At 42.6% G+C, this 17,309-nt stretch overlaps 1 protein-coding gene across 1 annotated transcript in view; it reads right to left on the bottom strand.

The window, feature by feature from the left end:
* Positions 1-17,309, bottom strand: part of atrnl1a (attractin-like 1a) — a 216,481-nt gene that overhangs the window by 90,086 nt on the left and 109,086 nt on the right. Inside the window, exons 23-25 of the mRNA XM_023394687.2 lie at positions 15,463-15,557; positions 14,908-14,986; positions 12,471-12,628 (exon numbers count right to left, since the gene is read on the bottom strand). Coding sequence (XP_023250455.1) covers positions 12,471-12,628; positions 14,908-14,986; positions 15,463-15,557 — 332 coding nt within the window. The remainder of the gene's footprint in view (positions 1-12,470; positions 12,629-14,907; positions 14,987-15,462; positions 15,558-17,309) is intronic.

Raw genomic sequence — 17,309 nt, 5'->3', positions numbered from 1 at the left:
CAGGACTTCTGGAACTTTGTGATGTCACAACAAAGCAGTCACCAAGCCCCGCCCACCTGGACCCACCATCCAGCCCTTGCAGGATTTGGTTTCTCTGTTTTTACCTGTAATCTGCTTTATTTTTATTGGATCACTCAGAAAAAACAGTCAACCAATCAGAAGAGAGGCTCAGAGCCTCCTCTCTTCTGATTGGCTCACTGACCTGTTGTTACTAGAGCTGCAGAGAGAAGAGGAGATGTAAAACTACACTGAGATGGTTTAATATCTTCTTATGGATCAACACTTCCAATAAAACACAGAAGAAGAAGAAAATACAGAGCTTTAAAAAAGACATTATGAAACTGTCTGATCCCGTTAAAGATTTCGTTACATAAGCAATGTTTGTAAAAACATGACTGGGTCTGTGTGTTGTAAGGCTGCGTCCCACATGAGCAGGTTCAATCACAGTTTCAGAGCCGAACACAACATCTTCAAAAGCAGCAAATTCACACATTTAAAATGTTTGACATCTTGTCTGTGTGTGTGTGTGTGTGTGTGTGTGTGTGACATGATTGTATGCCAGTTCTCTAGTGTTTGTTTCTTATATTATTTAAATACAGTAACACACCTACATAAAGACAGACAAACCATCTGTTAAACACCAGTTCAGCTGAACCCTAAAGTATCTTCTTCTTTCCTTTTTTTTTTTCGGTTAATTTTCTGTCTGAAAAATAGAATAAATGACTAATTGTTTCCATCTCCTTCCACACAACAATGAAAACCAGAAGGTTACACTGATAAAAACCCCAGTGGAACAGATCAGGCCGGAGGTGGCTGAAATTAACAGTTACACATCTTAAACTGATTATGAATCGACTATATTTTACATCTGCAGAACATTTTTTATTTTGCAGAAAGCAACAAAAACACTCTTGACTATACATTCTGCAAAATTTCAACAAGCTCTTACGTAACTTGCCCCCCCACCCCCCACCCCCAACCTGTGTTATAGAGCAGCATGTGGAACTGATGCAATAACTGTGGATGAACATCTTTCTTACCTAGGGCCAATGTTCAGACCTCTTACATAAGGCCAACAATTTTATTTTCTGCCAAATACATTCTCACATGTTCTCTATCACCTTCTCTGACACGCAAACACTAGGAATACAATGCGAGCCACCGCCGCGGTTTGTAGGTTATTATGAGATTAGCCTGCGAGGAAAAGGCTTCTGGCCTTTTGTGCTCTCCGGTACTCTGCAGCACTTTGTTCAATTGAACTCCACCAGAGCGGCCGGATGCTACAGCAACACTGAAATCCACTGACTTCACCATCCATCATCGGGTTTTTCTGTGCCGGGACGGCGGCGCAGTGTGTGGCCCCCGTGCTGTTCAGAGCCCACAGATCTGAGGCGCGTCGACTCCAACGGCCTGAAGTTAAATAAAAAGGTAAAATGTATAAAATATAAAAAGGTTAAATAAATAATTAAGTGGGTTGCGATGCAGAACTCCCACGCTGATCTCTCAAAACATGGACGAATAACTTACAACTATCTGTGTGCTAAACACCTAAAGGGCATCAGTAACTGACCAGCTGCAGATCTATTGGACTCATATACATCCAACATTTCTGCATGTTCAGTGTGTGTGTATATATATATATATATATATATATATATATATATATATATATATATACATATACACAAACAAATATATAAATATTCACAAATACATCTTCTCATGGATCAATGCTTCAAAGAAAACGCAGGAAAAGTGTAAAATATGGACCTTTAATTAAAGGGCACGATATGTTGTTAAGTGTTAAATATATCTCAACATGCTTCAAAATACAACTCCATAATCTGTCTTCAACAGCGGCCGTGTGTGTGTGTGTGTGTGTGTGTGTGTGTCAGTGTGTGTGTGTGTGTGTGTCACAGAATGTGAGATGCACCCTGCTGCTTCAGAGCAAAGTTTTGGCTTTCAGCTATGGAAAAACTCCTGAAAAGCCATTGTAGTCCATGTTTAAACTCCCTCATGTTAAGAGGATTATTTATCACAGACATAATTGATTTTCCATTCACTTCTCTGCCCTGTAGGAACGACACGAGGCAGAGTTTCTGCGGGGATGGGCTCACCAGCTCCCCCCATGTCGTGTTTCCTACAGTTGGAGGAAGACGTTCGCACCGAGACAGGTAACACACTAGGACACGACCCGAGACAACCGGGTTCACAGGTGAAGATGCAGCGAGGGCTAAACTCTCACCGCAGTTTACCGTCACTGCTTTTAGCAACTCCTACCGGTCGGTTGCAGGTTGCATCAGTTGTTAACTTTGAGTGCGACACACATTAACCCGCATCACGTCATTTGATGCCACAGCGCAGACAGAAGCTGTGACGCGTTTCAACGCTGCAGCGCGACACTGGCTCATGGAGATGAGACGACAAGCGTCGACCCGAGGCGACGCGGCCGGAGCTCAGGCTTAAGCAAGTGTGCAGTTGTTTGTGACAAGAGCCATACACTGTTAGGTGTGTGTTGCCCTGAAGGAAATGAGAAAATAATTAGTCAAATAATTTAAAATAAAACAGCCTTAAGGTCGTGTTGCAATATAACAAAGAAAAGGAACAAAGCTCCAGTTAGTGAACTGTTGACGGACTGTTTGTCGGCACCTTCACAATAAAATAAGAGACTATTTCCCCAGATCAACCCATGTGAGCAGAAACAACTTGTGTAGGTGTTTCCTGATCTGCCACCTCTGGGATTACAGAGGTGTAACGACGTGGCGTGGTTTTAGTTCAGGGTTAGATTTTAGGTTTAGAAAAACGTCCTCACCACAGGGACACGATGTGACCGAAGCTCAGTCTCCTGCGTCAGAATAAAGCTGCGTAAAGTGGATGAGGAGAGAATCCAGCTTCATTCACAGACTCAGAACTCGATGTTCAGTCAACCCTGCTAACGTCACACGCTTCGTTTCAGCAAACGCAGCGACGTGTTGAGACGATATAACGATGTGACGTTGCACCTCAAGCTTGTCATCAAGCAGAAACACAGGTGGTTTTTTAATGTGCAGGGTTTCTGCCAGTTTACAACGAGCGTTTACTGTTAATGTCGATTAACACAAATAACACAACTTATAATAAATAGTTTTGTACATTATTTTAATAATGAAAAACATGACCGCCTTGAGTTTAAATCTGCAGCGCGTTAGAACAGAAGCCGACACCGGATGACGTTCAGGTCGACAGCATCGCTGCGTTCGAGTGAAACATCACTTTTGAAACGTTTTTGTTGTTTCAACGTCAAGTTTTTCTCTGTGGAGCGTAAGTTGTTAATAAGGCTGCAGTTTAACTTTAGACGTCTTCAGACATTTTTCAGTGAGCTGCTTCATAAGAAATCAACCCTGTCAGACAGACCTGCACTTTACTCATTTTCATTTTACGCTGAGAGGTGAGAAGTCTTTCTATTTCACTTTTAATTGGCTTTTAAAAAAGCCCTCAAAGTCTTTGCTCTTTCCGTTCAGAAACTTTAAGACAATGCGAAGGTGGTACAGTTGAGGCCACTGCTGAGCAAATTAGCACGTGACATCACCTGATCCCCGTGACAGGTGGACGGCCAAAGATCCTTTTTTTAAAATCAGTAAAACCCCCGAGCAGCGCTGCAGCTCAGAGGGCCAGTAAAACGTCACAACAGATCCGACGGCAGTACATTTCAAGCGTGTTCGACATGGGGATACCTTTAAATGGCACTAATAGCAGGAAAGGCTGCGTCTTTGTCTCCGCTGAATCCTCTGAGACTAGCTGGGAGGGGAGGAGAGAAAGAAATGGGGCAGAATAGGCTTTAAGAGGTTTACCGGCATTTGTGTGGCAGGTAAAATGGCCTGACGGTGAAAAACCTGCAGAAAAGCTGATTGTGGTCCAGAGGGACGCAACATTAATACAGGCATCAGGGAGAAAAGAGCCTGGCTTTGCATTCAGGCTTCCAAGGCAGCAATTTACATCATTACCCCCTGACAATATGAACAGTTATTATGGATGTAGACACACACACACACACACACACACACACACACATCGAAGAAGAAAATACATAAACTGCAAATAAACTGATAAACAATAAACATACAGTATGCTCAAAAATTAATGCAACTATCCATGACAAAACAAAACAAAACAAAACAAACTGTGAACATTATACTTGATGTAGTAAAGTCACACACACACACACACACACACACACACACACACACACACACACACTTTCCAGTCCCACGCCAACTCCAGCCAACAGCCATCATTTCAATTTACAACAACTGCAGTCGTTAAAGACGACGATAATCAATAAGCTGTTTAGGCCACGCCCTTCCTCCCCTCCTGAGCCACACCACTGCAGAGCCACCCACACACATACACACACACACACACACACACACACACACACACACACACGTCCCCTGATAGTCCTGAGAAACCTGCTCTGCTGGTGTAATGTTCAGCTCCTACTGACACTGTGTCACTAATAAATGATAAGAAATTCATTCTATGCTAATTTTCTAACGCTACAATTTTTTTTATTTGTTTTGTCAAAAAAAAACTAAATTCTGTTTGAGAGAAAAAGTTTTGCAGGATGGAAATGTTGCTTTCAGTGGTAGAAGAAGTTTCAGAGGAATTCAGATCCACGTACGACAATATGTTAAATAATTCACTTATGTTAAAGTGGTCATCCACTAAACGCTGCTGAATAACAACAAACAACAAAAATAAATAAATCATTAAAATTGCAATAAGAGGAGTAAACACAAGTTATTGTTATTTATTAATGGCATTTCACCCAGCTCCAGGTTTTCTGCAGGCAAAAAATAAATAAGATTAAAATGACTAAACAGTTAAATCTATCACATCATTTTAAAACGGAGAGGGTCAGAGTCAGTTCGCAGTGCAATCGTTTTAGTTCAGTTTTGACACGTGCGACTTCCTGTCAGCTCACGTCACATGTGATGAGTAACAATGAGTCATTATGTCTCCTGACGTCCTGACGGCAGAATTAAACCTGTAAAGAAGCCAGAAATGATCGAAGTCCCGGAAGGTCGCGACGGTGATGAGGACGTCAGAGCTGAAAGCCTCAGTCTCCTAAGAACAGGAAACACTTGTTAACCCGCGCTCGTGTCTAATAAAGTTTTCTCCTCTTGGAATTTAAGAAGGTTTGTGAGACTTTACAATCATCTCAGCCTCCAGAAGCTTTTGGGAAACAGGTCCCAGATGGATACAGAGCAGAACTGCTCAGAGTTACACAGTCTGAACTCAGTGGACACGACTGAAACGTAAACTCGCCTCTAAGATTTAAATGACTGTAACGTTAGACGTGTACATGTGGCTAATGTTAATAAGCCAAGTGTTTAATGCGGAGACCGGAGCTCCTGCAACACAGTGCGATGACTGCAGCCGCTGACACGGAGCTACGTTCCCATACATAAAGGCAGCTATAAAAAAGGAATTACTACAGATGGGAATTGTGTAACGCACAGAGAAATAAACACCGAAACAACCCGCGCAAACATTACGGCACAAACACCAAAACAACAGCAGTATTATTTTTCTCCGGGCCGTAATTGTTGTGAGATCAGGGGGTCAAACTGACGCGCAGGATATTCTTTTTTTAATCTTGGAGCTAGAAGTCCAATTACGACAGGAAGGAGTGTGAGAGTAAGAGAGAGGGACCGAGGGAGGAGACAGAGGTAGAAAGAGGAGAGGAAAAGGAATGATGTAAAGAGGACTCCAAGGACCCCGGTTCCACAGACTAGTCATTACTGAGGGGCCGGTGGTGGCCCTCTGGGGACCCGGCCAGGAGCTGTGACAGCAGCGGGGCCGCCTTTTATGTCCTTTTATGTCCGCTTGTTAAAACACGGAATGAAAGGAAGTGTTGTGGCTAATCAATAAACAAAAAGGGCGAAAAAGGAAGAGAGGGAAAGAGAAGTGAGTGCAATGAAAAGAAAAAGGGGGGAGGACTGGGAGGATCTGATTTAGGAAAAGATGGCGGTTTTGGGTCAAAATGAGAACTTTTATAAGGTCAGACAACCGTCGTCGTCACGGCTACAGTCAGTTATAAACATGTGGTTTAAGGTTAAACAGCGATCGTCGTCGTGGTTAAAGGACGCAGCAGCGACAGTTTGAAACAGGACTCACAGCTACGAGAGGAACGACTGTAAAAACTTTGTTGTAGGTGGAAGGAGGGAAAACGTGACAAACCAACTTTCCCATTCCCTCTAGGAAAGTGTTTCCAAACTTTTGACTGGTACTGTATAAATTTAATCCTGCCAATTACTAGTATTACAGTCTTTAATTTCCTGAAATCAATAATTATGAACCTTGAATCATTCAAATACTTAATGCAATACAAAGACTGAAGAGTATCCAAATATTTAAGTTCAACATTTAGGGGATAAATAAAGTTTCTATCTATCTATCTATCTATCTATCTATCTATCTATCTATCTATCTATCTATCTATCTATCTATTTATCTATCTATCTATCTATCTTCAGAAGAATTGATTATAACTGATGCAGGTTGAGCTACTGAAACAAAAGGCTGGTGTTTTTCTATAAGATCTGTTGATTAGTATTTTTCATGAAGCTTATTTTGTCTTTGGGGAGTTTTTGTGTTTTCCCTCCCTTCCGTCTAATTCTACAGTTCTCTTTTATACGATGACTTTTTGTGTGACATTTGGGATCTTACTAATCACTAATAATGTTTGGAACTCACATATTTACACGAGCATGTTAACAAAATGTATTTGTGCATCTTCCAGGGACTGAAATGTGTTTACAGCGCACTCTTCCTCAGCATCTGCATATTCATGAGGACCTAATGACCAAAGTGAGGCAGTTGCCAAGTGCCGCCTCCACCTACATGGTATGCAAATGAGTGCAGCTCTGCCATATGTGTGTGCACTTGTTAGGAGAGCACACAGATGTAGCTCCTTTTAACAGGTGCTTAAGACCCACTTCTGCATCAATCTGCAGCTCAAACACCGGTAACAAACTGCAGTGAAAACACAACACGCCGACGTGATCCCACAACAGTCAGAGCGACTCCCCCGCAACTCAGCATTTTAACATTTCCTTTATTCAAATCCATCTAAATATTCTAAATAATCTCAATATTTTTGATGGGATTTTACGTTTCACAATTTACAAGACAAGGCTGAACTTAATTTCACATATCAGAGAATAATTATTATTTCATTGAGAATAAAAAATATGTATGTATGAAATAATATAAATATTCTTCCACCAGCACAGCAGAATTCATTTACAAGCTAACTGGCAACATGCTAATGCTAACTGGACGTTAGAGGACCAGTGTGTAGAATTTAGAGAGATCTTCATTAGCTCCATTAGCATCGCGTATCTACAGTAGCCCTGAATGGACAAAACACCAAACAAACACTAAATAGCATCAAGCAACTGAATATTTTTTATGACTGACTGCAGATCATAACTTATACTCATGGAGCAGAGGAGTGTAAAATAAATCTCTCCATCCCCTCAAATATATACGTGTCAAAGTTCACCGAAGTTGAGCACAAAGCAAAAGCTCAACACTGATTTGCAAATCCATTAATTTCACTGAAACCCAAAATTTCTCAGTTATATAGATGTTGGTGTGACACACACACCCTGCACTTATTCCCACATCACCAGCCTAATTCTGCCTGATGACTTCCTGTCTGTCTGTCCGGTTAAATGAGCAGCACTCAGCTTCTCTTCTTCTCTTTCAGCCTATGGAACATGACACCGCCTCAATGAGATGCATGAGATAGACCCTGCTCCTCCTCCTCCTCCCTCCTCTGTGTGTGTGTGTGTGTGTGTGTGTGTGTGTGTGTGTGTGTGTGTGTGTGTGTGTGTGTGTGTGTTAACCATTTCAACTGCTGGTTTAATCCAATAAAGCACACTTTGTCACTGATGTGATCAGAGAGGGTGTTTATGTGTGTGTGTGTGTGTGTGTGTGTGTGTGTGTGTGTGTGTGTGCCAGATATCTGATTAGGAGAGGCATCCTATTTAATGATGGCAGGCGCAGAGGATAAATAAGTGACTGAGCGCTGAGCGGCAAATCAAATCAACCGACCAATCACGCCGGGGCCCCGAGTTCGTCTGCAACAAAATGGCTGCTCACCTCTGACAGGGGGCTTTTAATCAGCTGGCCTGCACGCTGTGATGCATGGAGGGGCGTGGAGAGGGAGATGAGATGAGGACAGACGGAAACGGACTCGAGAGCGACTGCGTGTCGATCGGCAAAAGCAAAACTACAAACGAGGAGCTGCGGGTGAAAAGAAAAGAAAAGTAGTTCCTCGTACAGAAAAGTCTGTTTTGTTTCCTGCTGTCAATTTTAATCAAGTGTCTCCGAAACATTAAGAGTGCAGACAAAGGGGGCCGTCGATCCTCAAGTTATTACTGTTCTTTCTGGTTTAGATAAAATTCTCTGCTAAATTATAAACAAGGAGGTTGAAATCAGAAACGGTTACGGTCTGGAGTTATACAACTTCTGGCTAAATTAACAGTTAGCTCTTTCAAAAACAAAGATGAAGAGAGAAACTGGGTCATGTTCCCATAATGTTTGTGGGGCTCAATCAATAAAACATGACTTCTTGATTAGAAACGAATCCGGGCCAGTCCTGGTTTGTGGAAAAAATGATGTCAAATGGAACAAATTACAGCGATGATCTATATTTGTTTCTCGCACTTATTTTTGATATTCTAACTGTTTTTTATTCCATATGTTTCCTATTGAATTTATAGACTTTCATAAGGGAAACCACTTCTGGGCGTAAACGGCGAAGTCTAAACAAATACAACTTTCAAATGAGGCATTTATGTGCAATTGATCTTTACTATTTCCTGTGAAGTTAAAGTGGGAGTATGAAGGAGCTTTTATTCTGAAACAGGGACATAGATTTGTTTTTATAGCCCATCATTTCTGAAATAAAGAGCTGACAGGATGCTGAATAACGTCTGTGATGTGATGCTGTAACTCATGCACACACGCACACACGCACGCACACAGACATTTAAACCAGGTTCCTGTTAGCGTGGTGTCACGAGGAAGAGCGAGGACGAAGGTGCAAGGTCAGCGTGACAGAACCGATCAAAATCTATTCCAGCAGAGCGACCGATCCCAACACCTCGCTCCGCCTTACAACCAGCCCTCCGGTCCCCGGGGGCTGACGTCAGCACGCCGCTGGGGGGGGGGGGGGAAACACTCACAGGTCACGCTAGGATGTGTGTGTGCATACACTGTATGTGTGGTTGTTCAGGAGTTTCTACCTGTGTGAGGACTTTAACCCGCTGAGTGAGGACATACTGCAGGTTAGGACACGACGGCCTGTCTGCACACAGGGTGTCAGGTCGGGTTCGGTTGACTATATTCATCTTTGTCCGTCTTTCTTGTGCCAGAAATTAATATGAAGTGACATTTAAAACGTGCTATGATGCGAATGTAAAGCAAATCCCACCTTGTTGTTTGAGAGGAAACTGTACAACACCATTTAAAGTGATAAAAAATAGATGAAACCAAAGTGTTTGTTTAAGACATAAACCACAAATAAATAAATGTCCTACAGTTACTCACAGGCGTTTAGTTGGACATGTTAATATTCTAAAACAGCAGCTGGTTTCTACTGGATCTTCACCTCAGCAAATATAAACACACATCACACCTGTTATAATAAAACACAGCAAGTAAATATCCAAAAAATAAATAATAAGATAATGGCTCCACAAATCATGTCGCACAGTGTAATGTAGAGCAAAGGAGTCCCTGTGTATTACAGCAGCACTCGACAACCACTCTGTGTATCCGTGTGTGTGTGTGTTCACGCTTCACTGCCATGAACAATAACTTGAAATCTGGTGCTAACACAGGCTGCCAGACTTTCACACATCCGCGGCTAAAGGGTCAGATCAGTGAGATCATGTGAGAGAGAAGATGATCTCTGATGTTCAGCGTCCAGCAGCAGCATCAGGTGAAAGTGTTTCTCACGGAAACCGCTGATACGCTCAAGTCTCCGCTTCACGGTTTGTCATTTACAACATGTTTCAACTCTGTCGTGAAGTCAGCCGTCGACCTTGTGAGGAGAAGAAGGAATGAGGAAAGGTCACAGGGTCATTAAAATAAATGGAGGTTTGTCCCGTCGGAGGTGTGAATGTGATCAGAAGAACTGGCACAGGAGACATTTTATCCCGAGGAAAGCTCAGTTACAGGTTTATGGAGACACTTGAGGGAATCGTCAGGGGTCGACCATGAAGGACCATGAATATTTACAGCAGATTTCATCACAGAACTGTCAGCCATTTTGTTTTGTTTTTTATTGATCGGGGAAATGTCAGGGAGCCATCAAAATCACTGAAATCAAAAACCAACCAATCCATATTTCCTGACAATCAGTGGAGACGTGCGGCGCTCGGTCTCTTCCTCTCTACGTGTGTGTGTGTGTGTGTGTGTGTGTGTTCACAGGTCTATTAGATCAAAATGCATCAGGCCGGGTCATTACCAATCCTCAGGACAATTTCTCATCCTCGACCTGCGTTCTGGCGTCGGAAATCACCAAGGTCACAAGACCGAACACCGGCGAGTGCTTCTCATGTTACGCACGGGCACGTCTGACACGGCCTCATCGTGGTAATTATCATATCGCCTTTCAACCAGCAGATATATATATATACGCCGCTCTGATAATGCAGCATTAATGGGAAATGCTTATGAGGGCGGCGATCGATGGACAAATGACCCGTAAAACGAGGTGCAGGACACTTGGCGACAAACGCTAAATTATGTTTCCAAATAGATTCCAAATAAGAAAAATAAAAGCGCCCAACATTTCCATGGTGAAGTTAATGTTTTCAGTTTTCACCAAACTTCACAGTGAAAGATGATTTCAGATTATTTTTTAACTTTCCTTTAACTTTTACCTGAACGCTTTGTAACGCAGCAGCTACTGTCGTCCTCCCCACTCATCATCCTTCTGTCCATCCCTCCATTTATCACTCGCACCCGTCCTCTGCTTTACGTCTTTCTCCCTCCAATCTGTCAATTAGTCAGTCTCCATTTTCTCAACACCGGCCGTTTTGACTTCGACGGCAGTCCCAACATCGGTTAACCAGCCAGCCTGTCTTCACTCTCCCCTAATCCCTCCATTATGTCACTTCTTGACTCCATTCATCAGCGCCCCCCCCCCCCCACCACACACATCCCGCACGACAGTCATCTTAAAATATCACCGCTAAAAGTCTACTTCAATTTAACGGATCATAAGGCTGCAGCTTGAATATTTAGTGTGTGTGGCTGCCGCCTGGAGATTTAATCCGGTGCTGCATAATTGATGGAGAGACATTGGAAAACTCACAGATCATTAAATGTGATAGCAGATTTGCCAAACATTTTTCAGAATAGTTTATGCTCAACGTCTTGTCAGGGCGATATGTTTTGCACAGAGACAAACCGGAGACGACGACGGCGATGATGATGATGATGATGATGATGATGATGATGATGCAGAACCGTTCGTTCCTCCAAACGCCTTCACTGACTTTACTCCTGCAGGAGATTCAACCTCACGGCTGTAACTCCCCTTTGTTGGTTTCTACAACATTTCCGACTTTTAATGAGACGCTCGTATTAAACTTCCATCATTTTAACACCAGAATCTCTTCGAACCTTGAAACTTGCATCAATAAAAAGACAAACTGCTCATCTTGTTCACGCGATAAAAAGCAGTTTTTAACCTGTGCACCGTGCAACAAGGTGATTTTGTGAGTAAAACAAGTGTCACAGTGAAGATAATAAACTTTACTGACCCTGCGAAATTTTATTTCTACCTGAATTCTCAGAGATTTCGTCAAGTCGAGTCGTTCGTACAGATGAATGAATTATAGAGATTTGATTTTAATATTCATGTGGACGCTGACAATCTGCATTTATCACATTATCAGACTCGGTTTTAACCACACCCCCAACATTGTTCTGATGTAGTTAATGAGGTTCTGAATGCTCGTTACTCCTGTGATACTTTAGCCCCTCTCAAACTGATCACCTTGTTGACTCGACTCTAACGCCTCTTTTGAAGTAACAGAAGAAATGAAGGACGACCACAGGTTTCCTCTCAACTCGGGCGGACAGAGTCAAAGCTCTATCGATCCATGTAACCCTCCAGCTCTCGCTAATAAACGACTTCATGAGCTTCTTTTATGATAAAACTCGAACTATTAAGAGACTAAACTCGCCGCCTCCTGCCTTCAGCCGACACCGGTTTATCTCCAGTCGACCTTTCTGAAGTGACTCTTCATCCAAACCGTCAACTTGTCTCTCAGACAGGTCAAACGTTGTTGTGAAAGACTGAAAACGCAACACAACAAACCTTCCTTTTTCTCAGGTTCAGACTCGTTAAAGGTCGTTTCTCCCGTTCACATATCAGCGCTTATCCACCCTGAGCCTCTTACCTGGATCTTGATCGGCCAGGTGAAGTTGGACACGTAGACGTAGAAGGTGATGTTGTGGTGAAGCCTGAAGTTGAACTTCTCGCAGGAGAGAGAGTCTCGATGCTCCTTGATGTTGGTCCTCGCTATGATGGGCATCTCTTCGCCCGAGATGGTGCCGGCTGTCGGAGAGCAGAATGAAACAAAGTGGAAAAAAGTGTTTTAGAAAAGAAAGAAACTTCACAGACGACTGTTTCATGTCTGTGCAGCTCAGTGTGTGTCAGCTCTCATGAGCGTTACGGGACAAACGGTGATAAGCCGCTGTCCGCCCACCTCCCCTGCTTTGTTGACTCAGGCCACTTTTGGGCCGATGTCAGCGGCCGACCTTTAGCCACAAACATGTTTTCTCTTTAAGGTTATTCCCCAGTGAGTTACATACACATATCGAATTCTGTCGGGGCGCGATAATCATGTTCATCATCATTTATCACACACTGATAAAAACTTTCTCCACATGGCCTCCCCCCCTTCACTCTGTAATATCCAACATGAGGCATAATTACCGACACTCGACTGAAAGTAAAAGCGACATTTAAGATGCGTTAGGATGTCAAACAAAAAGCCGGAGAGGAATAAGTCGCCCTTTAGGAAGGAAACTGAAAACCCAGCAGCCACGAGAGAGCAGCACAATGAGAGGCGAGCGGTGACTCATCCTCCGAGCTGTTTTCTTTCAGTGTGAACGTCTCCGTAAAGATGTTTTACACAGGAAGTATGAAGTGAGCAGTTTCGAGAGGAAAAAGTCTAGATTTCAAAAATAAAAAGTCAATCTCAAGGAGGCAAATTAACATTCAGAGGCAAAAGTGTTTTCATGACACCTCGCAGTAATTCTTCTCTCGGCGCTGAAGTGCTCTGATTTCAGTATCCTTCAGAGCATTATCAGGAGTTCTGTGTTCACGGCCGAGTTTTTCCCGACACTGTGAATAAAATATTTCCACCTCCTGCTTTATCAGGGCCATTAAACACGCTGTAATAGACTGCACACAATCGCACACGCTGAAGGCCCACAGTCCCAAACTGAGGAGGCTCTGGGCCCCAAGACACCGCGAGTGTGAAGGCAGAGTGCTTTTATCTTAATTGAAATCAGGAGGGAAAATGTATAAAAAAAAAAAAAAAAATGCCCTAATGCCAAAATTCAAAACAGCCTATGATGTGTTTTGTCAGGAGGGGGAATCCCCAGGAGGCGAAACAAGAAGTGGATCTGACCATTTTACTTAAGGACACAGCTCGGCCACCAAAAAGGATCCTGACTGTGAGATATCTTCACACACAGGAAGCTAATGACACAGCTTTAGAGACTGACTAAACAATCAACCACTGAATCTAACTTCACATCAAATTACATTTTATATTAAAGCTCACTTTCTATTTAATTAGACACTACTGAAACGTCAAAGAAATGTCCTATTATAAAGACTGATGGCTTTTTTTACATTTTTTATAAAGGTCCTCCAGTGTAAAGGTCTGTGTCCATGTGTAGTGTGATTATAGATCAGCTCTAGCTTCTATATTAATACTGTGAAAGTATCAAAGCCTCAGTCCACAGAGAAATGCACACAGCCTGTATTCAGAAACTGAGCCTTAAAACCAGCCGTCAGGACTTCTGGAACTTTGTGATGTCACAACAAAGCAGTCACCAAGCCCCGCCCACCTGGACCCACCATCCAAACCTTTGCAGGATTTTGGTTTCTCTGAGTGTTTTTACCTGAAATCTGCTGTATTTGTACTGGATCACTCAGAAAACAGTCAGCCAATCAGAAGTGAGGCTCAGAGCCTCTTCTCTTCTGATTGGCTCACCGACCTGTTGTTACTAGAGCTGCAGAGAGAAGCCTGAGAGAGGAGATGTGAAACTACACTGAGATGAACCACAAATATATCTTCTCATGGATCAACACTTCAAAATAAAAGACAGAAGAAGAAGAAAATATGGGACCTTTAAATAAAAGATTGCTTTTAACTGTTTTTAGCTACATTATTATATGTTCCTTACTAACTTACCTTTGACAGAATTTTAAATGTAATATGTCTAAATATAGCAGTGATGATCTGCTACTTTTCTTTGACTGATGTGATGATAATCTGCATATCGTTTTGGGCTGTGAGTTTAGCAAAAACACTTAAAGATGTAACGTTGCGCCGTGGAAAACATGTTTTTTTTTTTTTTTTTTACATTTCTCTAAACAGTTGATCATTTAATCAAAGAAATAATCTGCGGATTAATCTGTGATGAATATTTTAGTGTCAAACAAACGCAGTCGTGAGGAGATGTCTAACCAGCTGGAATAAAGAGAGAGCCAGTGTGGGTGTACACTGGTCCCTGCTGGGAACTTAACCTCTTCACTGATGATGCAAACAGGACAAAATACCTTAGAGACAAGTATAAATATATGAAGTCGATCTCTACCTGTTGAGCTTAAGGACCAGGTGATGTTGAGGTTGAAGTTGTTGGAGGCGTTGATGGACATGTCGAGGTTTTTGTTGGCCTGCGCAAAAAGAAGAAAGAAGCACATGCAAGGTGGAGTTACTGAGAGAAAAACAAAGCGACACTGATGCTGATCTGAAGCAGGTGGAAGTGGAACAGCGCAGCGAGAGTAAAACGACGGAGGTTTAAGATGCATTCACTGGTTTTACTTACTCTCCTCCAGGTCTGCTGATCTTTTACACTTTGTTTACACTCACAAAGAGCAAGAGAATTCTTTGTTAAAGCCTTTTTTTTTTTTTTTTTAACTTTTAACCGACTCATCTTCACTTCTCGTGTCACCTGCGGCAAAATCTGAATCCATGGGCCTGTTTTGGCATCGCTGCATTGATTCTGCCTGCAATGCTGCCTCTACTTCTGAGCTGTATCTGAACACACCTTTAGGCGATGAGAGGGAGAAGTAGGTCTGATAAAAGTCAAGAATTCTAGTCTACTGTGTGTGTGTGTGTGTGTGTGTGTGTGTTTGAGGTTGTGCGTTACCTGTTCAGGTGTAGCCATGAAGTTGATGGCGGTGTAGTAGCGGTCGTCTTCCTGAAGCAGGCTGAAGGTGAACTGGTAATCAATCAACAGGTTGTCTGGGCAACGGAGAAAGACACAAAGAAAAACATGATGCAGTCTATTATATATATATATATATATTATATGTTACTGCTTTATTGGCATGAAAACCCTCCACCAGTCAATGATCTTTGACGTGTTTCAACAATAATAATAATAATAATAATCTTTTTGTTGGGTTTGTTTTCATCTGTGGTGTGTTTGGGTCGGACTCTCAGCTCACTCATTTTCCCGCTTCTAAATAAAACCTCCTTTCCAGGTCAGTTTATTGACATCGCCTTCAAACACAGACTGATTTATGAAAGTAAAAACACGGGAGACGCTGACGTGAGTCGATATTCAATTAGATGAATAGGGCTTACAGTGGTGGAGTTCTGGTCAAAGATCTCAATCAGTGACAAAATAAACAAGGCGTGTCCGTATGCACACACGCTCGCTTTATAAATATGAGCCGCGGGCGCGTTCGGCGAGGATGCCGCTTTCTCAGACGAGCGAACGACCCGGATCGATAGAACACGAGTGAGAGTCTGAATAATCATGTTTTTCTCTTAAGAGATTTAATCATTTCTGAAAGCGGCTCCCGTTGAGTGTCTGGAGGCGGCTCTTTGTCGGCGAGACAATGGCTGAACGTACGGAGGGGAGTCGCAGTGGTTGAACATCTGGATGGACAGCAGGAGCCGCGCTGGGTCACCTTGTCTGATGGGAGGGGAGGGAAGCACTGACGGAGAGGAGAGAGGAAGCAGCTGTGTGAGAGGATCTTTTTTTATTTTACCTTTTACTTTTTATTTAATCAATGTGTGTGTGTGTGTGTGTGTGTGAGACATGTAAGGCAGTTCAGGTGGAAACGGACTCCGCAAGGCAACGCTTTTTGTTTTTTAAGCCGAGAGAAAAAGTCGAATGGGTCCTATTTTCATATTTTTGTCCATCAGCCTGACGAGTTACTGTAGTTTCACTCTGCACCAACACAACTGACAGTCAGTCAGACTCCCGGAGGTCAGTTGACAGGAGCTGTCGGAAACGTTTGTCAACCTTCCACACAAATCACGGCCGGTGAAGTTCATGTAGCTGAAATCATGATTAATTATTTAACGACGACTTTATCCATTGGACCACTTTTCAAAAAACAAGTTACCAAAGACATAAAGAACTTCTGCTGCAGTTCCAACATTAAATCTAATCATCATTCACAGTCGGAGCAGTAATGGATGTAAATCACAACAGCGACTCAGAAAGAATAACTTTAAAAAAAAGTCGATACTTTAAACACATTTTGCTGAAAATACATCAATACTTCAGAAAGGTTTTAAATGCAGGACTTTACAATTTGCTATTGTTGCCTTTAATTTAACTGGTTTAATTTCTCAGTGTCAATAATAACACATCACGTCTTAATTACAAGAGGAGACAAACAAGCAGCAACAGCTCCATCAAATAAATTATATCGCTGTAGCAGGTTTGTAAAATTGAGTTATCGCAGTTCTGTAGCATCAGTGACAAAAGACAGTATTTAATATGGATTATTGTCGGTGGCAACAGAGATCCGGTGCGTCCAAACGCTGCTGCGCCGCTGCTGCGCTGCTGCTGCAACGATTCAACTCTCTGAGCTGCTCAGAAGTGACGGGAAGACAGTCACAGACAAGCTGCAAAAGCTTTCTAAAAACTTTGTCTCTCACAGTGTACAGAGAGAGAGAGGGAGAGAGAGAGAGAGAGAGAGAGAGAGAGAGAGAGAGAGGGAGAGAGAGAGAGAGGGAGGGAGAGAGAGAGAGAGA

This window comes from Seriola lalandi, unplaced genomic scaffold (assembly GCF_002814215.2).
Source record: "Seriola lalandi dorsalis isolate HSWRI2012SDOR001 ecotype SW California unplaced genomic scaffold, Sedor1 jcf7180002054952, whole genome shotgun sequence".
NCBI lineage: Eukaryota > Metazoa > Chordata > Actinopteri > Carangiformes > Carangidae > Seriola > Seriola lalandi.
This window is presented reverse-complemented; position numbering and strand designations above follow the sequence as displayed.